This window comes from Rhinoraja longicauda, chromosome 16 (genome assembly GCF_053455715.1).
Source record: "Rhinoraja longicauda isolate Sanriku21f chromosome 16, sRhiLon1.1, whole genome shotgun sequence".
NCBI classification, from domain to species: domain Eukaryota; kingdom Metazoa; phylum Chordata; class Chondrichthyes; order Rajiformes; family Arhynchobatidae; genus Rhinoraja; species Rhinoraja longicauda.
This window is the reverse complement of record NC_135968.1, coordinates 15,661,225-15,688,377: the sequence shown is the minus strand read 5'-3', so window position 1 is coordinate 15,688,377 and position 27,153 is coordinate 15,661,225. Positions and strand designations below refer to the sequence as shown.

The 27,153-nt window shown below is 47.5% G+C and overlaps 1 protein-coding gene across 2 annotated transcripts in view; it reads left to right on the top strand.

Moving 5' to 3' along the window:
* The window catches only part of cfap43 (cilia and flagella associated protein 43), a 63,874-nt gene extending 37,361 nt beyond the window's left edge, over positions 1-26,513 (top strand). For both annotated transcript variants that reach the window (XM_078412788.1, XM_078412787.1), the window contains 18 exons: positions 111-215; positions 2,020-2,136; positions 2,699-2,902; positions 3,546-3,752; positions 4,598-4,687; positions 6,129-6,209; positions 7,497-7,622; positions 10,486-10,605; positions 12,917-13,024; positions 14,126-14,212; positions 15,319-15,407; positions 16,007-16,205; positions 20,106-20,218; positions 20,661-20,820; positions 22,228-22,392; positions 22,868-22,948; positions 24,701-24,854; positions 25,861-26,513. In XM_078412788.1, the coding sequence (XP_078268914.1) occupies positions 111-215; positions 2,020-2,136; positions 2,699-2,902; positions 3,546-3,752; positions 4,598-4,687; positions 6,129-6,209; positions 7,497-7,622; positions 10,486-10,605; positions 12,917-13,024; positions 14,126-14,212; positions 15,319-15,407; positions 16,007-16,205; positions 20,106-20,218; positions 20,661-20,820; positions 22,228-22,392; positions 22,868-22,948; positions 24,701-24,854; positions 25,861-26,042 (2,388 nt within the window). In that variant the 3' untranslated portion in view covers positions 26,043-26,513. The remainder of the gene's footprint in view (positions 1-110; positions 216-2,019; positions 2,137-2,698; positions 2,903-3,545; positions 3,753-4,597; positions 4,688-6,128; positions 6,210-7,496; positions 7,623-10,485; positions 10,606-12,916; positions 13,025-14,125; positions 14,213-15,318; positions 15,408-16,006; positions 16,206-20,105; positions 20,219-20,660; positions 20,821-22,227; positions 22,393-22,867; positions 22,949-24,700; positions 24,855-25,860) is intronic.
* The last annotated feature ends 640 nt before the right edge of the window (positions 26,514-27,153 follow it).

The window sequence follows — 27,153 nt, the reverse complement described above, 5'->3', positions numbered from 1 at the left end:
CTAGTTCACTGGGCCTGCATCTCCCCTAGGCTAGGGAGAAGCTGGTGTGAGCCCTGCCCACTGTGTTATACAGTCTCTCTGACCTGCTCGTGGTTCCTTCATGCCCACAGGTGCGTGAGTCCATCGAGATGACGAACCTGGCCAACCAGTACCTGCGGGAGGTGATCAAGAGGGAGTGCTGGGACCAGATGTCAGTGAAGGGCCGGATGCTGGAGGTAAGGGGGAGATGGTGGGTAATTTGCAGCGGCCTGTGCCCAGTGAGCCTTGGGGTGGACAGGCCTGGCTCTCTCTCCAGACCAGGCTCATGGGAGCAGCTCTGGCTCACTGGGTCAGGGGATGGAACACAGGTACTCATGGACACTTGGTGTTCAAGTGGAAGGGGCTTCTGCGCCAGGAGATATACCCAGGGGAGGGGTATCAGAGAGCTACAGTACCCGAGGTGTAACATTCTAGAGGGAAGGGGACAGAGATTGTTGATACACCTTGATTTTGGTACACTTTGTTTCTTCATAGTAAGTCAAAAATTCATCGGAGCACAGGGCAAAATATAAACATATTCCCCATGATAGACACAACGTGCTGGAGTAGCTCAGCGGGTCAGGCAGCGTCTCTGGAGGAAAAGGATGGGTGACGTTTCAGGTTGGGACCGTTCTTTAGACTGGAGAAATGTCACATTTCCATGTTCTTCCAAGATGCTGGCTTATCCGCTGAGTTACTCCAGCAATAATGGTCTCGGAGATATAATTATTAAATTAACATTAGGGACTAGCATTTTCCCCAATTTCTCTTTCAGCAATAAAATACTGCTATTTAGATTAATTATATTTTTCTGGTTCGATTCAACAATGATACTTTGTATTGTTGATGTGTTTGCATTGGACACACATCAGTGTTTCCCTGGCTTCTAATTAAAATGCAAAAGCCTTCAGAGTTCGAAGCATTTTTGTGTTTCCTGAACTTCTCCACATTTCCCGTTTACATTTGCTCCAGATGTTGGGCTTTTGCACTTTGTCTCACAAGACAGAGCATACAGCAACGAAACAGGCCCTGTGGCCCAACTTGCCCATGCCAACTAAGATGCTCCTTCGACACTAGTCTCACCTGCCTTCATTTGGCCCATATCCTTCTAAACCGATCCAGTCCAGGTACCTGTCCAAATGTCTTTTAAATGTTGTGATAGGAACCGGACTGGAATTTAGTTTAATTTGGCATCCTGTTCAGCACAGACATGGTGCCCTGAAGAGCCTGTTCCTGTCTGGAGTGTTTTATGTTCTACGAGAGGGAGTGTAGATTTAAAAGGAGCGATGCATTCCTGAACCTCAGGGGAGGAACGATGCAGAGTTAATGTTCTCCGGGAGTGATAGTGAAGACTGGCAGGTGGAGTAGAGCGGAGGTAGTTACCTGAAGAAGGGGCCAAGGGGCATTGCAGAGTTGGTCTATGGGGGAGGGGGTTGCGATGGAGAGCTGCTGTACAGAAGAGAGAAACATTGTGTACTCTGGGTGTGTGGTGTGCGATGGAGAGGTGGCTATACAAGGCAGGGACGTTGTGGGTTTGTGTACAGAGGCAGGGACGGACAGCTATTGTACAACACAGGGACACAAGGGGCCAGTGTACAGCTGGTGTGTGGAGTAGGACGGAGATCAGGTATACACACCAGGGATGTTGTGGTTTCGTGCACACGGGGTGCGTGACGTGCGATGGAGAGCAGGGGACGTTGCAGAGTGAATACTGGGGGAGATGGACGGTGGAGAGCTGGTATACACAAGGCAGGGATGTTATGGGGGTGAATGTACCAAGGGGGTGTGTGTTATGTGACGGAGATCAGACGTACACAAGGTAGGAACGCTGTAGCGTTAGTGAGCACCCACTGTGCGGTGTGTGATGGGGAACTGGTTACACAAGTCAGGGACACTGTGGGGTTACTGTACAGAGATTTGGTGAGGGTGAGTGTACAGGGGGGTAGTACAATGCAGGTGGGAGCAGCAGAATGGCTTCTGACGTTTCTGCCTTTTCCTCAGGCCTTTTATTCAGGTATAGCGATAACCAATTACTCGATGAGGGAGCGCAGCAAGAAGGAGCTGGACTTGCTGAAACAGATAACATGTCAGAGGATAATTGAACTGATGGACATGAAGGTATCCTTCCCAGCTCTCTCCCGTTCACCAACAGCACTAAGGCACTGTAAAGACCATAACTCTGGCCGTTCACCTTGCTCACCGGGATGGTCCACCCGGTTGTTCCTTGGGCCTTGCAGCAGAGAGCCAACATATTAACATAAGATTTGATTTTAGAAATACCTGCCCATTTCTCTCCACTGCCTGTACATACCCTGATAAATTACTAGCCCTGTGTTGACCTTTTCCTCCCCTGCAGACTGTGCTGCCCCAGTCCTATCTCAGGAGAGAACCAGGAGAAACAATGAACAGCTTGTTTGCAACAGCACAAAGGCACATAGACATCACAAAATATATAAATTATACAGAAACTATACAAGACTCCGCGAAAATAGGCCGTGCAAACACAAGACATTTGGGCAAAAGTACACAATAAGAAACCAAGCCCGCGATAGTGCAAGAGGTGGTCTGTAGTTGGTACGTGTGGCTGTGGACTGCAGCTGTTCCTGAGGCTGGTGGTGTGGGACTTCAGGCTCCTACAGACCGTGGTAATGACGGGGCTTTCTCCTCGTTCTACTTGCAGGCTCGGAAGGACATCGTTGAGACACCTCCTAAGAAGGAGGACAAAGAAGAAGAGGAGGCAGAGGAAGACGACTCAAAGGAAGAGGAGAACGTGGCCGTGAAGGGCAGCCTGACGTACCTGTATGGTTTGATGAACTCCTATTTGTATAAACAGTTGGAGCTGCACACAAAGGATCAGAAGATTAACCAGATCATCCTCTTGCAGGTGAGCAAGGTACACCGAGCAGCTCAAACGCCAGCCCAGGGTCCTTCCATTCCACGCTGTTTCACGCTGTTACTCTTTGGCAAATCTCCGTGGAATGGGTCAGGACAAGAGCAGGCTGGACTACGTGAAACAGGACCGTTTGGTGGGTCAATTATCATTGTGTGGTCTAGAGAGAAGAGGTTTAATGTGAGGGGGAGAAAGGTTTAATGGGAACCCGAGTGGCAACTTTTCAACACAGAGGGTGGTGGGTATATTGTATGAAACGAGCTGCCAGTGGAAGTAGTTCAGGCAGGTATTTAAAAGACATTTGGACAAGTACATGGATAGGAAATGTTTATAGGGATATGGGCCACACGCAGACAAACGGGCGTAGATGAGGCATGGATGAGTATGGGCCGAAGAACCTGTTTCTGTGCTGTATGCCTGTGAGTGTCACATGCATCAGGTTCTACAGGGTCGGGCAGATTTGAGGGACTCTGAGATTAACAGCCGTCGCGAAGTCCCCCGAGTCCCTGTTCGCACCCTCCGCTCCCACCACCAGTCCAAGCTGAGCACCCTAGCTAGGCCAGTGCGGGTGGGCTGAGACGATACCGGCCTCTCCATGTCTGGCCTGACATTCATCTCTGCTTTCTGCTGCTTTAAGGACATGATTTACAACATCAAAGCCGAGTTCAACAAGGAGTTTGACGCAACCTACAAGCAGAAGGAGTTGGAGATCGCCCGAGTGAACGACAGAAACGTGCGCATCAGGGAGATCATAATGCAACTGGACATGGACGAGGACGTGTGGGTGCCCATCATGAGCAACAACGAGAAGCCCGAGAGAGACCTGGAGGTGCTCAAGTCAGAGGTAAAGCCGGATTCGTCAGAGATGGATGGAGATGCACAGAGCTCTACGGGGATTTATGGAGCTGGACGGACATGCAGGGAGGTGCAATGAGAGGCACAGTGCTGTACAGAGATGTACAGAGATGTACGGAGATGCAGGGAGATGCACAGTGCAGTACAGAGATGCATAGAGTCATACAGAGGTGTACAGAGATGTACAGAGCTGCATAGAGCTGTACAGAGATGTACAGAGATGTACAGAGCTGCACCGCGATGAACACAGAAGTACAGATCTATCTGCCCTTCCCTGGCACTGTGCAGCAGGTGTGGTATCAGGTGGAGCGGCAGGAGAGGGGGCGAGAGTAGAGAGGGGGTGAGGGTGGTGTAGGGGTGAGGGTGTAATTGGGGAGGGGGTGAGGATGAGGAGGGGGTGAACGTGGGGAGGGCGAGGTGGGGAGGGGTGATGATGGGGAGAGAGTGAAGGCGGGGAGGGGGTGAGGGTGGGGATGGCGAAGATGCATGGGTGAGGGTGGGGAGGGTAAAGTGAGGTACAGGTATTTGCTTGCAGCAGCATCTCGGGCACAGAGACTCCCCAGGTTTTCACCTGTTCTGACAATGACCCTTTTTAACTAATTTCCCAAAAAGGAAAAATGCTGGAAATATGGGTCAGGCAATATAGTTAACATCTCAGATCAATGTCTTATTACCAGACCATTCTGATGAAGGTTGGAACTTGGAAATTGGAACGTTAACTTCTTTCTCTCGCCACAGGTGCTGCCTGACCAGCTGAGTATTTCCAACATTTACAGTTTTGATATCGGATTTCCAAGGTCCCAGTTTCCCTTACCATTATCTCTTTGGCTTCAGATTTCAGCAGAACAATACCTCACAGAGGAACAGAAGGCAAAGCTCGAGGAGGAGTTTAACACAAAGCAGCTTCGGATGCTACTTGCCAAGGTACCCCATTGCTCAGCTCCACAGCTCAAAATCATGCGTAGAACCCATCGGTGTTAGACAGTGATTACAACCCACCACAAAGCAACCCTTCTCCCTTCCTTACCTGCTATTTATTCCACACATTATTCCATACGAAGAGTCTAGAGGGCACAGACCAGAGACCAGAGGGCATAGCCTCAGAATATAACAACGTACTTTTACAATGGAGATGAGGACGAATTTCTTTGGCCAGAGGGTGATGAATCTGTGGAATTCATTGCCACAGACGGCAGTGGAGACCAAGTCATTGAGTTTCTTTAAAGCGGAGATTGATAGGTTCTTGATTAGTAGAGTGTCAAAGGTTATGGGGAGAAGCTAGGAGAATGGGGTTGAGAGGGAAAAAAGATGGCAGAGCAGACTTGATGGGCCAAATGGCCTAACTCTGCTTCTATGTGTTGTGAACATGAACACACACACACAGATGCTCGCCCTTTTTTTGCACACAGATCATATAAGACAGGAGTGATTCGTTTGTTTTTCCCCAGGCTGCATTGTGCAGATGCTCACACGCACATACAACACAAACACACGCACACGGACCCTGCAGGAGCCAACAGTGAGCCATGGGCACTGGGTGTGGAGCTGCTGTCACTGACACGCACACAGCTGCCATTGCCCCTGACAGGGTGTTCAGCACCAGTCACATGCTGTTCTATCCTCAGTGCTCTCAACCATTGTCCCTTGATTTGCTAACACTTGCTTGCACTGCAAAGTTTATTTTACAGCAATTTTTTTAATAATGACTAAATGAAGGGATGTGCCAGTGATTCTAGAATTAGGGAAGAATTACAGTAAGAAATATGGCCTGTGAACAGTGGTGCAGGGGTAGAGTTGCTGCTTTACAGCGCCTGAGACCTGGGTTCGATCCTGACTACGGGTGCTGTCTGTATGGAGTTTGTACGTTCTCCCTGGGACTGCGTGGGGTTTCTCCAGGTGCTTGAGTTTACTCCCATACTCAAAGGAGTGCAGGTTTGTAGGTTCATTGACTTCTGTAAATTGTGAACTATCCCTGGAGTGTAGGATAGTGCTGATGTACAGTGCGATTGCTACTCAGTGCGGTCTCGGTCGCCCGAAGAGACTGTTTCTGTGCTGTATCTCCAAAGTAAAGAACAGTGAAATGCAAAGTGGCCAGTTAAAGATCAGGAAGGTTCGGTTTTGTATGTGTGCAGCTCAGATCTTTGCGGAATCCTGAAACATCAGCACTGGACTTGTTGCCCGTTGCTAACGGCCGTGTTTGTGTCTGCCTACCTGTCCTGTCAACCGGGATTCATCTCAATACTTTAACCCGCGTGCACTGTGCGGTCAGCTCCAAAGTATGTGCCTTGGAAGGAGATTCTTGTGGGTGTTACTGTGTTCCCTGTTTATTCACTGTAACTCCCACCGTGCTTCCCTCTTTCCCCAGGCTGACAACTTGCGTGAGCGCGCTCTGAACGACATGATGGGGGGAGTCCTCGAGGCCAAGAAGTCAGACATCCTGAAAATGGTGCGAGTCTCAGCGGCTGCCCGTCGCCGGCAGTCGTCCTGTGTGTGAGCGCGGTTACCCAGGACTGGCAGTGGCGCCAGTGACAGGATAACTGCGGCCGTAAATGGGGCTTAAAACAAAGTGGTGCAGGGTGTGGGGAAGGTTATAGATCCAAAGGACCAGGCCATGGCTATTGATCAAATTGGGATAAGTGAGTAGTACCATCAGTAGTGGTGTGTGCAAAGTCAAACCAAAGACACATGGTGCACAAGTTACAGATGGCGACACACAATACTTGATGTGACAACCCGGTAGCAAAGGGATCAATGGATTTGATTCAATCGCTGTGAAGAAATCATGGCACCAGGCATTGACAATGAAATATTTCAAGGTAAATTACTAAAAATAGTTAAATGGACAAGGAATGTGGGAGGTTAGAATAATAAAATACTGGCATTAGGAAGGAAGAAGGTGGGAGAATCAGTACAGATGTAGACAAAAGACAACAAGGGGTTACAGCACTGGTTGAAGTGCTTTTCAGGACTAGGATTGCCTGTGAACATTGGTGCAGAGACAGAATTAATCAAGTAGAGAGTAATTGATAAGGGGCATGCACATATTATTTTGTTCAGATTAATGGAAATTGAGATAGACACAAAAAGCTGGAGTAACTCACCCAGCATCTCTGGAGAAATGGAATAGGTAACGTTTTGGCTCAAGACCCTTCTTCAGAATCAAGAACCAGACGTAGGTTTCAGGTGAGACCGGAAGATTTAATAGGAACCTGAGGGGCAATTTTTTCCACACACGGGCGTATGGAATGAGCTGCCAGAGGAGATGGTTGGGGCGGATACTATAACAACATTTTAAAAAGACATGGATAGAAAATGCTTGGAAATACATGGGCCAACAACAGGCAGTGGAACTAGTGTAGATGGGGCATTGTGGTTGGCATGGTCAAGTTGGACCAAAGGGCCCGTTTCTGTGCTGGATGACTTTATGAATCTCACTCACTGGTTCGTCTTGCTACTTGAAACCCTCCTCATGGCTGCATAGGCATATGGATATACAGGGAATGGAGAGTTATGGATCATGTGCAGTTAGATGATTTGGTCTTGTTATTATATTCAGAACAGATATTGTGCTGTATTCTTCTATGTTATAGAGGATGGTAACAAGCCACCTCACATCAATATTGTTTTCTCTGCCATGTGGGAAATTAAAATAAACTTGAGGGGATCCTGCAGGATGAGAAAACATTGGGTATTTTGTTGCTGACTGGTCATCTCTTCTGTTGGTTCCTTTCAGGAAATTCTTGTACCCCCCTTCATGGCATTGCCGGACTATGAATGGACTGAGGAGCAAGTAAAGCAAGCCAAGGAGTACAGCATCAAGGACCAGGCTCTGAGTGAAGAGAAGGACAAGTACAGGAAGGTAACACAAGCATGGCTGGATGGGAGGGTTAGAAAACATAGAAACATAGAAAAATAGGTGCAGGAGTAGGCCACTCGGCCAGCACCGCCATTCAATATGAACATGGCTGATCATCTAAAAGCAGTACCCCATTCCTGCTTTTCCCCCATATCTCTTGATTCCTTTAGCCCTAAGAGCTAAATTTAACTCTCTCTTGAAAACATCCAGTGAATTGGCCTCCACTGTCGTCTGTGGCAGAGAATTCCACAGATTCACAACTCTCTGGGTGAAGAAGTGTTTCCTCATCTCAATCCTAAATGGCCTACCCCTTATTCTTAAACTGAGAAACCTGTTTCTGGACTCCCCCAACATTTGGAATATTTTTCCTGCCTGTCTAGCCTGTCCAATCCTTCAAGAATTTTATATGTTTCTCTAAGATCCCCTCTCGTCCTTCTAAACTCCAGTGAATGCAAGCCCAGTTGACCCTTTTATTCATCATATGTCAGTCCCGCCATCCCGGGAATTAACCTGGTGAACCTATGCTGCACTCCTTCAATAGCAATAATCTCCTTCCTCAAATTAGGAGACCAAAATTGTACACAATACTCCAGATGTGGTCTCACCAGGGCACTGTACAACTGCAGTTAGACCTCCTTGCTCCTAAACTCAAATCCTTTCACAATGAAGGCCAACATGGCATTAGCTTTCTTCACTGCCTGCTGTACCTGCATGCTTACTTTCAGTGACTGATGTACAAGCACACCCAGGTCTCGTTGCATCTCCCCTTCTCCTAATCTGACACCATTCAGAAAATAATCTGCCTTCCTGTTCTTGCCACCAAAGTGGATAACCTCACATATATCCACGTTATACTGCATCTGCCATGCATCAGCCCACTCACCCAACCTATCCAAGTCACCCTGCAGCTTCATAGCATCCTCATCGCAGCTCACACTGCCATCCAGCTTTGTGTCATCTGCAAACTTGGAGATGTCACATTTAATTCCCTCGTCTAAATCGTTAATAGACAATAGACAATAGACAATAGGTGCAGGAATAGGCCATTCAGCCCTTCGAGCCAGCACCACCATTCAATGTGATCATGGCTGATCATTCTCAATCAGTACCCCGTTCCTGCCTTCTCCCCATACCCCCTGACTCCGCTATCTTTAAGAGCTCTATCTAGCTCTCTCTTGAAAGCATCCAGAGAATTGGCCTCCACTGCCTTCTAAGGCAGAGAATTCCACAGATTTACAACTCTCTGACTGAAAATGTTTTTCCTCATCTCCGTTCTAAATGGCCTACCCCTTATTCTTAAACTGTGGCCCCTGGTTCTGGACTCCTCCAACATTGGGAATATGTTTCCTGCCTCAAACGTGTCCAATCCCTTAATAATCTTATATGTTTCGATAACATCCCCTCTCATCCTTCTAAATTCCAGTGTATACAAGCTTACTTCTAAATTCCAGTGTATACAAGCCTAATATATATATATATATATATATATATACAAGCATAATATATATTGTAAATAACTGGGGTCCCAGCACCGAGCCTTGCGGTAGGTACCCCACTAGTCACTACCTGCCATTCAGAAAAGGACCCATTAATTCCCACTGTTTGCTTCCTGTCTGCCAACCAGTTCTTTATCCTTGTCAATACCCTTCCCCTAATTCCATGTGCTCTAATTTTGCACACAAACCTCTCGTGTGGGACCTTGTCAAAGGCTTTTTGAAAGTCCAGATACACCACATCCACTGACTCTCCCTTATCCATTCTACTTGTTATATCCTCAAAAAATTTCAGAAGATTAGTCAAGCATGATTTCCCCTTCATAAATCCATGCTGACTTTGACCGATCCTGTCACTCCTTTCCAAATGCGCTGCTATAACATCTTTAACAATCGACTCAAGCATCTTCCCCACTACCGATGTAATGCTAACTGGTCTATAATTCCCCGTTTTCTCTCTCCCTCCTTTCTTAAAAAGAGGAGTTACGTTGGCTACCCTCCAGTCCACAGGAACTGATCCAGAGTCGAGAGAACATTGGAAAATGTTCACCAATGCATCCATGATTTCTCGCGCCACCTCCTTGAGTACTCTGGGATGCAGACCGTCAGACCCTGAGGATTTATCTGCCTTCAGTCCAAACAATTTATCTAACACCATTTCCTGACTAATGTGGATTCCCTTCAGTTCCTCCCTCCCACTGGATCCTGTCCCTTGGTATTTCTGGGCGATTGTTTGTCTTCCTTAGGGAAGACAGAACCAAAGTACTCGTTTAACTGTTCTGCCATTTCCTTGTTTTTCATTGTATATTCATCTCAGGCTCCTGAACCTTCTTCCCTATGATAGTAACAAGGTGAGATATGGAGTTCACAAAGGAAGTGTTAAGTGGAGGCTGAGAGCATGGGCTAGGTTTCAGGGTTACTAGAATCCAGAGATGGCATGAAGGAAAATGGGAGAGAGATGGAATTGGGACGAGGACTAGAAACTCAAAGGAGAATTATTCAGGTGGCCAAGGCACTGAAGGATAGGGAGAGAGCACATGGTTTGAACTGTAATGACAAGAATTGTGCCAATCTCTTGTATGGCCTCAATCCGACCTGATGTTTTGGGCAATGGAGCTCAGCTCCCGAGAGAGGTTCTGATTCTAAACCATAGCAGAGCTGATTCCAAACAAGCCTATGTCCGCACGTGTATGTGTGTCTGTGTGTCCGTGTGTTTACATATACATCAGCACCTGTGTGTCAGTAATTTTGTATGTTAGACTATGTGTGTGCCAGTCTTTTTGTGCTGTGGAAACACGTGCATGTTTCTGTGTACATATGTCTGGTAGCATATTGGTCGTGGTGAGGCAGAACTGTGCTTGCCTGTTTTACAGACCCTGGAGTCTGAGCTAAGGAAACTGCAAGCGTCCATCACAGAAACAACAAATGGATTTGATGACGGAATTAACAAACTCTTTGAAAAGAAAGTGCGAACGGAGATGATTATCTACCAGGTAATTGCTCGGTCTGTTCACTGAGCCCAGTGCTCACAGTGAGAGAGTGCCCAGTGCTGACAGTGAGAGCCCAGTGCTGACAGTGAGAGCCCAGTGCTGACAGTGAGAGCCCAGTGCTGACAGTGAGAGAGCCCAGTGCTGACAGTGAGAGAGCCCAGTGCTGACAGTGAGAGAGCCCAGTCCTGACAGTGAGAGCCCAGACCTGACAGTGAGAGCCCAGTGCTGACAGTGAGAGCCCAGTGCTGACAGTGAGAGCCCAGTGCTGACAGTGAGAGCCCAGTGCTGACAGTGAGAGCCCAGTGCTGACAGTGAGAGCCAGTGCTGTCAGTGAGAGCCCAGTGCTGACAGTGAGAGAGAGATCAATGCTGACAGTGAGATACATAGATACATAGACAATAGGTGCAGGAGTAGGCCATTCGGCCCCCACGGGCCACCACTATTATTCATTCACACCATTCAGAAAATAATCTGCCTTCCTGTTCTTGCCACCAAAGTGGATAACCTCACATATATCCACGTTATACTGCATCTGCCATGCATCAGCCCACTCACCCAACCTATCCAAGTCACCCTGCAGCTTCATAGCATCCTCATCGCAGTTCACACTGCCAGCCAGCTTTGTGTCATCTGCAAACTTGGAGATGTCACATTTAATTCCCTCGTCTAAATCGTTAATAGACAATAGACAATAGGTGCAGGAGTAGGCCATTCAGCCCTTCGAGCCAGCACCACCATTCAATGTGATCATGGCTGATCATCCTCAATCAGTACCCCGTGCCTGCCTTCTCATATCCCATGATTCCACTAGCCATAAGAGCTCCATCTAACTCTCTTTTGAATGCATCCAGTGAATCGGCCTCCACTGCCTTCTGAGACAGAGAATTCCTCATTTCAGTTCTAAATGGCCTACCCCTTATTCTTAAACTGTGGGCCCTGGTTCTGGACTCCCCCAACGTCGGGAACATGTTTCCTGCATCTAACGTGTCCAAACCCTTAATAATTTTATTGTTGGTATAAGATCCCCTCTCATCCTTCTAAATTCCAGTGTATACAAGCCCAGTCTCTCCATTCTTTCATCATATGACAGTCCCGCCACCCCGGCAATTAACCTAGTAAACCTACGCTGCATTCCCTCAATAGCAAGAATGTCCTTCCTCAAATTAGAAGACCAAAACTGCACACAGTACTCCAAGTGTGGTCTCACCAGGGCCCTCTACAACGGCAGAAGGACCTCTTTGCTCCTATACTCAAATCCTCTTGTCATGAAGGCCAACATACCATTAGCTTTCTTCACTGCCTGCTGCACCTGCATGCTTACTTTCAGTGACTGATATATAAGGACACCCAGGTCTCGTTGTACTTCCCCTTTTCCTAACCTGACACCATTCAGATACCCCCAAAACCATGTGCTCTAATTTTGCTCACTAATCTCCTGTGTGCGATCTTATCAAAGGCTTTCTGAAAGTCCAGGTACACTACATCCACTGGCTCTCCTTTTTCCATTTTATTTGTTACATCCTCAAAAAATTCCAGAAGATTAGTCCAGCATGATATCCCCTTCATAAATCCATACTGACTTGGACCGATCCTGTTACTGCTATCCAAATGCGCCGCTATTACATCTTTAATAATCGACTCCAGCATCTTCCCCACCACTGACGTCAGGCTAACTGGTCTATAATTCCCTGCTTTCTCTCTCCCTCCTTTCTTAAAAAGTGGGATAACCCTCCAATCGACAAGAACTGATACAGAATCTATAGAACATTGGAAAACGATCACCAATACGTCCACGATTTCTGGAGTCACTACCCTGGGATGCAGACTATCAGGCCCTGGGGATTTATCAGCCTTCAGTCCCATCAGAGAGCTGAGCCGAGTGCTGACACAGTGAGAGCCCAGTGCTGATAGTGAGAGAGAGCCCAGTGCTGACAGTGAGAGCCCAGTGCTGACAGAGGGCCCAGTGCTGACAGAGGGCCCAGTGCTGACAGAGGGCCCAGTGCTGACAGAGGGCCCAGTGCTGACAGAGAGAGAGCCCAGTGCTGACAGTGAGACCCCAGTGCTGACAGTGAGAGCCCAGTGCTGACAGTGAGAGAGAGCCCAGTGCTGACAGTGCAAGCTCAGTGCGAGCTCAGTGCTGACAGTGCGAGCCCAGTGCTGACAGTGAGAGCCCAGTGCTGACTGTGAGAGAGAGCCCAGTGAGGGGGAGAAGAGAGAGAGAGAGAGAGAGAGAGAGAGATCGTTCCTGAGCAGCGTGGCTGATAGGGAGCCCAGTGATTATTGCGTCCGTGACTAACCGGCACTCTGCTTACAGGAGGAGTTGAAGATCTGCAACCTGGTCTTCTCACTACAGGTAGAGGAGGAAATACAGAACCGGAACGATCAACTCAACTTCCTGCTGGCTGAGCACAAGAGCTGTGTGGTATGACAGCAACAAGATCAAGGCCAGACCCACTCACCTGAGACAGTTCTTCCTATCCATTGCCCAATGTCACAGTCCCCACTTAATTCCTGCTGTCCCAAAACTCAGCCAGTCTCTGCTCAATTGCACACTGCTGCAGTGCAAGCATATTGCAGCTGCATTCCCACCATTGCAAAGTCATTCAAGCCTTTGTCTAATCTTTTATCCACGATGCCAATTTGGACCAATTCCCTCTCCAGTACTAATCATCACCATTGGCAGCCACTACACACATTTAATACCCTGTCCCCCTTCCACGCATATCCCTCCCTTTAGCAAGGTCATTAACTTAGAAAGGGTGCAGAGCAGATTTACGAGGATGCTGCCAGGTCTGAGCGAGAGGGAGAAGGGTTACGAGGATCTGTTTCGCGAGCTTCCTCTGACAGCTCATCCCAGATACAGACTACACTCTGTGTAAAAATTGCCCTCTTAAACCTATCCCCTCTCGCCTGAAGCCTGTGCCCTCTAGTTCTAGAATCCTCTACCCTGGGGAAAAGACTGTGAGCGTTGCCTTTATCCATGCCCCTCATGATCTTGTACACCTCAGTAAGATCACCCCTCAGCCTCCTACACTCGAGAGAAAAACTCCAGCCCATCCAACCTCTTCCTATAACCCAAGCCCGCAAGGCCAGGCAACATCCTGGTGAATCTCTGCTGCACCTTTTCCAACTTAATGACATCCTTCCACACCCTGCATGCAGCAAGTTCCAGTTTACTCCCATGTGGAAGACTTTCCTTCTAAACTCCTGACTCACCTGCTTAGTGTCCTTCCTTGTCCTCGACTTAGCACTGTCTTCTGCGTGCTGCTCAATCTTCCACTTGGACAGTGCACAGTCGGTATGCTGTTTGCTGCTAAGGTGAGAGCCTGGCACTTTGAGGGTGGATTCTGGTGGCATCCCCAGGCTCTGCCCTGCAGCCTGTTGCCCATGGCACTGGGCCTTGCCTGGATCATCTCTCTCGAGGGCACAATTAGCAGCTTGACAAATAAGTAGCGTGCGGGAGGCTCGGTTACTGGAACCTGCCTTCCCCACAAGTAAACCTGTTCCCTTCTCTCAATGCCAGGGGCACAAGGCTCAGGTGATGCAGGAGACCAAGGTGATGGTGGACCAGTTCCGAGAGACCTATGATGATCTGGTCGCTGAAGACAGGGTAAAGCACTTGGAAGGTTCACAACTCACGACCTGAGTGTATGGGGCGCGGGGCGCGGGGTCGGGGTTGCTGGGTGACACAGCCCCAGGGCTTTCAGGGGACCAGAGGCACCGTTTCTGAAACAGCGCAGTGTCCTATCGCATTACCACTGGTGTGTCACTCACTTAGGGGTGCCAACTTCCTCACTCCCAAATAAGGGACAAGGTGACATCACTGCCCCGCGCCCCACTTGACCTCACACAGTCAGCGGCCACGTGCTCCTGCTCCACCAATGGCGGCCACCCAGGCCGGGAGGCGGGTTGCTTCACAACTTCCGTTAGGCGGCGCCCGGGCCTACATTGTCTGGGACTACAACAGGCCCCTGGGCTACAGTGTCCGGGCCTAGTGTCCGGGCCTACAGTGTCCAGGCCTACAGTGTCCGGGCCTACAGTGTCCGGGCCTACACTTTCTGGGACTATAACAGCCCCCGGGCTACAGTGTCCGGGCCTACCGTGTCCGGGCCTACAGTGTCCAGGCCTACAGTGTCCGGGCCTACAGCGCCGTTCGGGCCTAATACGGGACAAGGGCAGTCCCGCACGGGACAAAGCAATTTAGCCCAAAATACGGGATGTTCTAGCTAATACGGGACAGTTGGCAACCCTACACTCACTGTCGTCTCTGGAATTCATTGGCACAGATGACGGTGGAGGCCAAGACAATGGGTATTTTTGAAGTGGAGATTGATTTGTTCTTGATTTGTAAGGATGTCAAAGGTTTTGGAGAAAGGGCTGGAGAATGGGATTGAGGGGGAAAAATAGATCAGTTACGATCGAATGGCGGAGCAGACTCAATGGGCTGACTGGCCTAATTCTGCTCCTATGTCTTATGATCTTCGCGCTGAGTCCACGGACAGGAGCTGTTCCTAGGACCCTGGGGAAAGGACTCCGACATGGTGAATCCCTGGAATGAATACCTTTAATTTCTCATTGTCTGGCATGATATATCGGAAGCAGAGACGGTCTCCCCCTCAACCTGGTCATCAACAGCCCCACCATACCTCCCACCTCCAGCCTGTTCCTCCCTTCCTGCAGCATCTAACACAAGATGTCCCCTCTGCTTCTGTTCAGCTCCTGGATCGTGGGTTTAGGAAGGAGTTCTTTGATGTCAACACTGCAATGGTCGACCAGCTCTACAAAATATATAAACGTCGACCCAAGTGAGTACACGGCAGCACATGGCACACCGTAAAGCACGGCAACAAGAACACACACAACCGGCACGACTCTGTGCTGGTATGTGGGGTCACCGTCCCAGAGTGGAGGTCCTGGTCTCAGTGTGGAGGTCCCGGTCTCAGAGTGGGGGTCCTGGTCTCAGAATGCAGGTCCTGGTCTCAGTGTGGAGGTCCCGGTCTCAGAGTGGGGGTCCTGGTCTCAGTGTGGAGGTCCTGGTCTCAGTGTGGAGGTCCTGGTCTCAGTGTGGAGGTCCTGGTCTCAGTGTGGGGGTCCTGGTCTCAGTGTGGGAGGTCCTGGTCTCAGTGTGGGAGGTCCTGGTCTAAGTGTGGAGGTAGGTCCTGGTCTCAGTGTGGGGGTCCTGGTCTCAGCATGGGGGGTCCTGTGCTCCATGTGGGGGGGGGGGGGGGTCCTGGGCTCCTTGTGGAGGTACCGGGCTCCGTGTGGGGGTCCTGATCTCAGTGTGGGGGTCTCGGTCTCCGTGTGGGAGGAGAAGTTTCAGGATCCATGTCCGAGGGGCTCTGGAGACGAGCAGTGGTTTGCATCTCCTGACCACACCTCTATTGTGCTGTTCTGCCGTGGGCAGGGTGCAGTTGAAGAGAGCCCAGGTGGCAACGGCCAACCCTTTTGGCCACTGGTCCGAGTCGGCCAGCGAGGGACACGCCAACCTGCTGTCGGCCATGGAGGAGCTGAACACAAGTCGCTTCAAGCCCGAGCACCTGGACCAACTGGTGTGGGAGCGGCTCTGTGAAATCCGGCACATGAAGATAGAGAGCGAGCACCTGGTGAGGCGAGAATCCCCCAGGGAAGCAGAGGGCAGACAGGGGCCCCTGTACTCCCCCCTGTATCCCCTAATAAATAGAATCTATCAGTCACACAGCACGGCAACAACTCAGCACACCCTTCGGCCAAACTCATCCATGACGATCAAGGTACCACATTTAAGCTGGTCCCATTTTCCCATATGCTGGCCCCATTTTCCCATATGCTGGCCCCATTTTCCCATATGCTGGCCCATATCCCTCTAAAGCACCGTTTCTCAACCTTTTTACCCTTGCGGAACCCTTGAAATAATTTCCATGTCTCAGGGAACCCCTACATAAAAATTATTACATATCTTTATTAATCTCCTTCTTTCTCTTTCATAAACTTAAAGTTCATAAGGCAAACATCATATATTTTTCTGATAACTGGTTTAAGCAAAAAATAACATGTTTTTCTCAAGTTTGTTGACAAAGCAAAAAAAAAAAAGAGAAATCAAACTGCTTGAACATAAACTTTTCATAAACTAACAAAAATAAACATGAACATACTTAAATTTAAAAAAATCATATTACCTCCCTAAATGATTGGCAAAAATGTTCATATATTGCACATGCGGGTGCCGCCTAGTTTCGAAGATAGACACAAAGTGCTGGAGTTGGCCTGTCCAAATGCAACAACACACAAACACTCATTTCTCTCGGAACCCCTAGCGACCTCTCGTGGAACCCTAGGGTTCCCGAGAACCCCAGTTGAGAAACGCTGTTCTAAAGCATTCCTATCCTTATGCCTGTCCAAATGTCTTTTAAGTCTGGGTTTGTATGTGCTCAGCTACCAAACCACACATCTGTTCCACCCAGAGAATTCCAAAGATTAACAACTTCTGAGTAAATAAATCACTTATGGCCTGAATGATGGACCCCTTATTCTGTGACTATTATGTTTGGCTCTGGACAACATCTGCCCTTGTCCACCCTGTCAACTCCAGCAGGAATTTGTGCATAGGATCACATCTCATTCTAAACTTGACAGTAGCTCCAGTCTCCTCTCATGCAATAAACAAGAATCCCAGGTGAGCCGATGAACCTTCACTGTAGTCCCTCTGTTGCAAGTGGGGAGGGAGACCAGATCGATACATGATGCCTTTAGTAAGACATTTGACCAGGACCCACATGGTAGGCTGGTCGGGAGGGTAAGGCACATGATATCCAAGGAGAGCTGACAAATTGGATCCAAAATGGGCTTGATGATAGGAGGCAGAGGGCATCGGTAGAAGGATGCTTTTCTGTTTGGAAGTCTGTGTACAGTGGAGTTCTGCAGGGATCGGTGATGGGTCCCTTGTTTGTGATACATGTTAAACACTCGGATGCGAGGATAGGACACGTGGTCACTAAGCAGATGCCACAAACGTCGGTGATGTTGTGAAAAGTTGTCTAAGCCTATGGCGCTATATAGATCAGATGGAAAGTTGCATGGAGTGTTGTCAGATGGGGATTCAAATTAAGATAGTCCATGTAGAGTAAATGGCAGGGTGCCAGGGGATATTAAAGAGCGGATGGGTGCAGAAGGCATATGACATAGGTCAGGGCACAGAATATAAAAGTTTGGATGTTACGTTGCAACTTTACAAACACTGATCAGATTGCACGGGGTATTGTGTGTGGTTCACCACATAACAGCAAGAACGTGGTTGTGCTCGAGAGAGAGAGTATAGAGGAAACTCATCGGATCTTGCCTGGATTGGAGGACTTTATTTATGGGGAGAGATAGGACAGGCTGGGCTTGTTTCCCCTGGAGCGAAGGAGGCTGAGGGGTGAGCTGATAGACGTGTATAAGATGATGAGAGGCAGAGAGAGGGTAGATAGAATCAGTCGAATGTGGGCATGAAACACTCTGGCAGATGGGTAAAACGCATGTGGACAGGGGTTATCCACTGGCTTTCCAAAGGGCTCACTGGTAACCTGAACAGTGCATCACACATAACAACACGTTGGATGTTCACCTGCACATCTGCATCAAAGGGAGAAAGTTTTGAGGCTGTTAATTGTGGAAGATTACAGGGTAATGTAATCACATCCAAAGGGTTTAATAAGCTCTATAGGAAGAAAGGATTTCCTCCTGGAGTAAGGAGGCAGAGAATAACATTACAGGTCACATCACATATTGTCCTTACTTATTGTATCACAGGAGGCCATTCAGCCCATCAAGTCCTTGCCAACTCTCAGCAGAACAATCCCATTCCTCCTCTCCTTATATCCAGAAGCCTTAACCTCTTATCTCCAGATCTAAGATTAAAATTAGCCATCATCTAATTCATAGCTGCTCATAATTTTAATTAATGCCATGTTTTAATTAAATGACATGTTATGTAATTTAACTGTCTAAATGCCATTTATTCAAATTGCAGCAATTAAATAATTTGTAAGATTACTTCCAATTTAATTTTAAACACCCTAATTAACTGGGGGCCGAGTTTCATCCTTTCACCGTTAAAACACGAGGTTTCTCTTCACGATCATCTACCACAATTATTGCCAGTATACCTTCCATTCTCTCTACCTCCGCCATCCTTTCTCTGATCATGTTCTGCCATTGTCTCCCCCACCCTGTGTCAGCAGCTAAGAAATACTGATTTACAATTCTGCATTGACATTATTTCTCTGAATTATCCACCCAAGATGTTTTACCCACTTGGTGCACCGACTAATCTAACCGAATGGTGCACAAAAGGACACAAAGTGCTGGAGTATCTCAGCAGGTTGGGAAGTACCCCAGGAGAACAAGGATGACGTTAGACCCGTTTACTGAATCATTAGTGCTAACATTTGCTGATATGAATGTTATCTGTAGAAATTGATTTCTTACCAACTGCTACAGATGCGCCGTAGAAAGCATCCTATCAGATTCCCCGCCACCAAATGCATCTATGCCACACTGCCTCGGGCAGTATCTCTCGAGAGAAGGAATGGGTGGCGTTTCGGGTCCACCCACACCTTCTCCTTCTCCTCCAAGCAGAAAATACTAAAACATGAAAGCACGGACCACCAATACACAATAGACAATAGGTGCAGGAGTAGGCCATTCGGCCCTTCGAGCTAGCACCGCCATTCAATGTGATCATGGCTGATCATTCTCAATCAGTACCCCGTTCCTGCCTTCTCCCATACCCCCTGACTCCGCTATCCTTAAGAGCTCTATCTAGCTCTCTCTTGATTCAGATTCAGGAATAGCTTCACCCCACTGTTATCAGACAGTATTCCCATAAATTAAGATGTGAACCCCATCTCCCAACCTACCTCGTTGCTGCCATGCTTTTGTTTCTCTGGATTTTAGGGTTAAAAACCAACACTATATTCTGCACTCTGGTATTTATCTCTTAGCCTTGTGTATGGCTAGATTGTACTTATGTAAGGTATGATTTGACTGGATAGGATGCAAACAAAGCTTTTCACTGTATCTCAGTGTACTTGGCAATAATAAACCAATATCAATACCATCTTCCTGCCCATCGTCCCAGTTCATCAGCCAGAGCTGAAGCCAGTGGCTGAGAACGGAAGACACACACCAGGCAGATCAGATTCACCTCAGGTCCTGGTATTGTTCTGGTTACCTGGTATTTTGTGCAGCTCTAGGCTGTCAATTATACTTTATTGACCCATGGACCTAGGTACAGTGACATTCTTTGTTTTTGGATACAATATCATGTAGCAAAGGACGGAAGGAGTCGCCACGTATCTAATGCCGACAAAGTTGATAAACTACTCATTGGAGTCCCGATGGTCCCTCTTTCTTCTCAGTGGCCCATTCCCCGCTGGGTCCCTCCTTGTTCTCGGAAGCACCACACCCCTCCCTTGCCGGGTCCCCCCTTATTCTCGGCGGCCTCCCCCAATCTGTCGATCGACATGTGTTCTCTCTGGTCTCAGGTGAAGCTGAAGGCTGTGACCCTAGCCGAGATGCAGACTTTCTTCCAGAAGAGGATTGAGGAGGATGAGCACTGTAACCTGATGATCACCAATTACACACAAGACATGAGCAGGTCAGTGTCACCATGCCATTCTGAAACAGTTATCATGGACACTGCCTGTTGGGGAAGGGGCAGGGCAGGGCTGGGCTCTACACTCAGTCATACAGTCACCTCAGAAAATGGCTCTTTGGCCAAACCTGCATTCCAACCAAGATACCTACCTGATCTCTGATTTGCCTGCATTTGACCCTTATCCCTCCAAATCTTTTCTATCCAAATGCCCTTTAAATGTTGTCTTTGTACCAACTTCCACCACCTTTGGTCATGGGTTCCAGATATCAACCACAGCATAACAACTTTTTCCTCAGATCCCCGTCAAACTCCTTCCTCTCACATTAAACCTATGCCGTCTTGTGTTGATACCTCTATCCCAGATGCGGACACTAGGACTTCATTCTCAACCCCAGGTGATCCTTTCTAACAAACCTCTCTCTGGTCCTCTTGTTATGAGCAGTCTGCGTGAGATCAAGTCACAGTTCCAGATGAATCTGATGGTGCAGCTGGTGCTGAAGCAGGGCCAGGTGGAGGTACTGAGTGACGACTTCATCTCCGAATACAACAACTCCATCCTCCTGCACAAGGCCGTGGTGGAGGACCTGAACAACACCATTCAGGTAAGCAAGGAGGCAGCAAGCCCTCAGATCCAGCGCAGTGCCTGCTCTGTTAGAAGGAGCAGGCTTAAACTAAACCACGGGACGCTTGCAGTCTGAGCACTGGTGTGAGGGGCACAGTCAGGGAACAGTGTGGGAAACAAGTTGCTTTCAGCTGCCTCCTGCTAGTCTGCTGTTAGCAGAGGTGTGAGCGCCATCCACATAACCGTCCAATCTGCTGGGGCTGCTTGCGGTGACGGCCATCAGAACCGGAGACTATTCAGCTCCCCCCACCCTGTTCCACCTCTGTCAGGTCACCACTGATCTCTTTCTGAACTACACCCTCGCCCACTCTTAACCCAATTCTATTTTCTTAATCCACTTACCAGAAGAAGCATCTGTCAGTCATGGGTTTTGGGATTTCTGATTGATCCTCGGCACCAAGGGTGAAAATTGTCGAAACATTGGCTTGTATCAGGGCAGTGCCCGAGGGCTGGAGAACTGCAAATTATGCATCTTTAGTGAACAAGTGTGCAAGGATAAACCAGGAAATTACATGTCGTCAATTTAACTTTGCCATTGGGGAAACTTTTACAAATGGTAATCAGAGCCAGAATAAGCAGCGCTTGGACACATGTGGATTGGTTGTGCAACGCCTGCATTGGCTGGTTTAAGGCAAATTGTGCAGAGCGAACTTAATAATGTTGAACAAATAACGAGGTAATGAATGCAGTTGGAGGGGTGTTTAAACTTTTAAAAACAGCTTGATAAAATTACAAGCTTGTCATCAAGATTGAAACCCATGGAAGGTTGTAAGGATAGACATTTTTTAAGCATTGATTCAACCACTATTGGAGTGTTGTGCTCAGTTCTGGGTGCCGCACAATAAAAAGATGTGAGAGTAGAGAATCGATTGACTAATAATTCCAGGGATGAAGGATGTCAAATATGTAGATAGACTGAAGGGTTGTTCTCTGTACAACTGAGGAGGTGCCAGGGGTTTGTGATGGGGCATATACAACCATGGATGAGATGGACAGACTGCTTAGAGGAACAAACTAAATGCTGGACTGGTTGCATTGTGAACTGTGGTGGTTCCTCCACAGATGCCTTACCAGCTGAGTGTTTCCTGCACTGTTTCATATTTCTAGCATCTGCAGGGTTTTTTTAATTTTTACTAATCCCTTTATTGGAATAATTAATTGTCAGGGGATGAAAGTGATTGGCAAAGGAACCAAAGTGATATGAGGTATGGATTCATGGATGAGGGGGAAACAAGCAGGGGAGGAGCAGGACAATTCCCACAGGATAGCACAGACTCTACCCACTGAGTGGAGTTGAGCTACACTGATTGCAGTGGGGAAAGATGAGCAAATGGGCTAAGTGTGGACAGGTGTGTATTAGGTGTGATCAATATTTATTGGTGTTTAGCTATTAGGAGAGAAGAAGGTGGTGATTATGGTGGAATGCAAGGACTTCAAGAAAGGAATCGTCCAGTTGGAGTGGGAGTACAGGAAGATGCTGATGCAAATGGACGACTTGCACAACAAGATACGTGACATCCTCAAATTCAGCATCACCAGACAGGCACAAATGGTAATGTGTGACTGGGAATTGAGTAATCACAGGGGATGGGAGCTCCAGGACTGGGACATTCAGCCGGCACGGAGACCCAGGCTTCAGGTGCGGAGGGAAGTGTGGTTCCTGGGGACATCCGCTGAGGGGGAGCCCGGGACTGGGACATTCCAACACAGAGTCCCATCATGTATGGACAATCACCAACTAGAACATCCGGCATGTAGGGACATCTACCGGGGGAATCCTGAAAACGACCGTTGGGGGTGGGGGCGTGGGAGAGCTCTATTGACAGTCACGTGGAGGGAATGACCCAGGGACAGGGATCGGGAAAAGGCGTCAACTGGCCAACTGGGAGTGAAAGCTAAGGTGCTGGGCTCCAGGGGAAATGTGGTTAGATTTCAGTGTTGTTACACAGTAGGAGTCCTATGTATTCCCAGTGGGCTGCACAGAGGAGTCCTCCACAACTAACGTCATCTATTTCATTGTCTCCTAGTATTTAAGAGAGGATAATTACGATGCTCGAGTCAATAATCACATAATGGTAATGGAGCGAACTGTGGATGGTCAGGACACAGTAAGTGATTCAATGCTTTGATATTAAATATGCTGACGACCTCATTAAGTAGACAAACCCAAAGACAGTTCCTGGATCAAGGGTGGCTTGGACTGGGGTTGATACTGAACATTCCTGCAGCCTGAACAAGGCCCCTCCACTGTGAAGCTAGGAGAGCTGAACAACACCACACAGGACATCTGTGGGTCAAATGGGATTAGTGTACATGAGCAAAAAGGTTAGCATGGCATGGTGGGCCACAGAACCCTATGATTTAGGCCCTCAGCCTTCCTTTCACAGAGACTGACTAATTACATAAACAACAGATTGAACAGATTGAGGCTCGTGACTCCAGAATGAGAAGCCCTATGAACTATTGTACAGAGATGGTGGTGGGGCAGCAGTGAGGTTACTGCACCCGCAATGCCAGGATCTGGAACAATGATGCAGAGTTCAATCCCAGCATTGCAAATGAGGAAGCTTATTCAGTTGCTAAACTTAAGCAACTATTCATGAACATTGATGACCCCCAACTCTGGTGGCCTGCCTTAGACACCCACCAGATTCACGGATGTCCTTCAGATGAGGAAATCTGCTGTCTTCCCCAGCCTGGTCTGTACATGATTCCACACTCACGAATGGGGTTGATTCTGGAATGCCTGGGCAAACCAGTCAGGGCAACTAGGCTTGGCGGTGATGCCCAGATCTCTAAATATGTATGAGGCAGACACCACAACTCCGCCCATGAAAATTAACTATGATCCAACGATGAAGTAAAGTGAAATTTCCCATCCACAATTCATAGAACATTGTGATTCAGACCACTACCTTGGTTCTTTTAAAGATCAATCCAGTTAAAACAACTTTAGATTTTGTCTCTCTATAAATTGTCTGTATGTATGCATCAAATCAAAAGGAGTTTATCCTAAACAAGCTTGATACCAATTAAAAACTCTGAACCATAAGAGATAGAAACCTAACCAGTATTGAATCTCTTTTGGAAATTGACAAACATGGTTGGAAAATATTGCTGGAGCAGGGATACATGTTTGCAATGCCTCGGGAGTGAATGTGCCAGTGTTCTTCAGGAAGTAATCAGCCATCCTTACCCACCCTGGCCTGTACGAGACCTTAAAACCACCCATTGCAATGGCTGAGCCTGTAGTGTCCACAATCTTTGAAGGAATAAATGGAAGAAATCTCAGTCGGTGACTGAGGAGCATATCAGAGATGCATTTTAGGGGAAGCTGGATCAAACACATGAGATGAAGTGTGGGACAAGGCTTGTGCAGAATGTGGCCTCCAGGCAACTGATTTGTGGTTGGCAAGTTAATCACCCCTAGTGTGTAAGTGAGCGATAGAATCAGGTAGAGAGGTGGAGTTGTGTAGGAAGGAACTGCAGATGCTGGTTTAAGCCAAAGATAGACATAAAATGCTGGAGTAACTCAAGGGGACAGCCAGCATCTCTGGAGAGGAATGGAAAAGGTCTGAAGAAGGGTCTCGACTCGAAACGTCACCCAATCATTCTCTCTAGAGATGCTGCCTGTCCCATTCAGTTACTCCAGCATTTTGTGTCTGTCTTCGGTGAGGTGGAGTTGATGGGAATGTGGGGAGAATAAAAATGGTAGTGCTGTTGGGATTTGATAGCTGACGGAGTGTGTGGACTGGAAGGGTCTGTTTCCTGCAGTGTGACTCTTTAAATTTGTTCCCATCAATGTTCTCAACTGGATTCCTAAAGTATATTTGTCTAACTTTTTACTTTATTTTCTGCAGTTTCATGGTAAAGTCCTGCTCCAAAAAATAGACAGCATCAAAAAACTGCAGAAGCAGATCTGGCAGCTGAAGCGGTACATCAAGACGATGGATCAGCTGCTGAAGGAGCAGCACATCTCTGTCAGTGAAAGACTGCACATCCAGGAAATGACCAGTGAGTTGACATCAGGCCCTTTTGGTTGTTGGAGTGGGGAATTTAAAAGGCAAAAGGGTCAGAACCCACTATATCTGAACCCATCATAAGTCAGACACAAACATCTTCCGATCCTTGACACCAGTAGAAGAGTATACTTTGCCTCAGAGAGATCATACAAATAAATTAAGAAAACTTTGTCCTTGAGGTGAGATGACTGACATGGTATGGCTTGAACCTGAAGTTAAAATGGCATTTATAAAACCTTTTGTCTATTACAGGAAGGATGTGGAGGCTTTGGAAAGGGAGCAGAGGTTTACCAGAATGATGCCTGAATTAGTGGGTATTAGTTACAGGAAAGGTTTAGACAAAATTGGATTGTTTTCTGTGGAACACCGGAGATTGCAGGGAGCTTGTTAGAAGTATAGAAAATCATGAGATGCACTGATAGACAATCAGAACCTTTTTCCCAGAATGGAAAAATCAAATATTAGAGGGCATAGCTTTAAGGTGAGTGGGGCAAAGGTTGGTAGTTGAGGCAGATACGATAGTGGCATTGAAGAGACTTTTAGTCACATGGATATGCAGGGAATGGTGGGATATGGATCATTTGCAGGCAGACATCATGTTCAGCACAATCTTTGTGGGTCGCAGGGCCTGTTCCCATGCTGGACTATTATATGTTCCATGTTTACTCTCTGCTGAAAACATCCAAATGTTTAGTCAGTTTGACTAATTATAGATTCAGGTATTAATTTCCCCAATAACAGACATTAGGTAAATAGTCTGTACATACCCAGTCTTGCCCTTTTGCCCTCCAATCTGAAAATAATCCCAAATTGAGAAAGCTTTGGAAGATTATAATTAAGGTATCAGCATTTACCAGTCCAGCCCGAGGAGTGTGGGATGATTAGTGCCATGTCCGAACTAACACCAAAGAAGGGGACGAACACGAGAAACACGAGCAGTAAATGCAGTCATCCACATGGCACCTGTAGTCAGAGGCTGATTCTTTTGTTTCTAATAGCAACGGTCAAACCAGAAGAAGAAGCACATGCTCGCTTTAAGGAGCTGATGCAGCACAGGAGATTGGTGGAACTGACCAAGGCCCAAGTTGAGGACATTACCACCCTGACGATTGAGTTGGAGAAACAGCGCATGAGAACCTTTCCAGTGCTGTCCGACAGTGAGCAACAAACCTACAGTTAAACCACTTTTATTTCTGGTCTTCAAAATAACATGCAGAGCTTTATCGGAGACTTAATGCAAATCTAGACTTTCTACACACACTCTAGGTTGCTGTTCTATTTGAAAGTTGTTTCCATAAGAAATAAATATGTTTTCTCAGCTGTGTGTGCCACTCCCATATAGCATGCTGGGTCACCTGAAGAACACTTCCCATCCACCCCACCCAAAGCAAACATCTCTGCACTGCTCAGGCATTTGTGTCAGTGAGATGAAAGTGTAGGAATGAAATGCAGATGCTGGTTTACACCAACGATAGACACAAAATGCTGGAGTAACTCAGAGGGACAGGCAGTATCTCTGGAGGGAAGGAATGAGTGACGTTTCGGGTCACGGCTGTTCTTCAGACACAGGGACCCATTGAGTTACTCCAGCATTTTGTGTCTATCTTCCATATGAAACAATGCCAGCTTGTCTTGAGGCAGGTCAGTGTTGAATCACCAAACACATATGTAATCATCCTGTGTGTTCAGCTTGAAACAACTCAATCAGAAGTCTTGAACTTAAAACCGATCACTTGGTTATGTGGGAGTGCTGTCAAAGACTAGGAAAAGAAATTTAAAAGATTTGCCACAAAATAAACAATGGCAAACATTTAAATAAATATTTCAAAATTCTCCACATATTTGCATTCAATTGAGAAATTAAGACTCCAGGGGGACTGCTCCATTTGTCACTAACGCAAACATCAGTCTTATAGAGGAATAGGAATTGGCCACTCGGCCCTCTGTGCCTGCTCCACCAGTCAATATCATGGCTGATCCTTCCCGTCCGTCCCAGATTTCTACCCATATCCCTCGGTCCCTTTCACACAAAACACCCAAACTCCTTCTCCAAAATATTTGCCTTCAATTGCGTTCTGTGATGAGAACTGCCCAGGTACACCACTCTTAGGGTGAAGACATTTCTTGGCTCAATCCTTCACAGTTTATCCTTGAGACTGAGCCCTGGTTCTGGACTCCCCAACCGTAAGGTACATCTTCCCAACAACTAACCTGTCCATTCCTGAAAAAATGAGATCCCCTCTCATTCATCTCGTTTAGTAAATCATCCTAGTCGATCCAATCTCTCCATG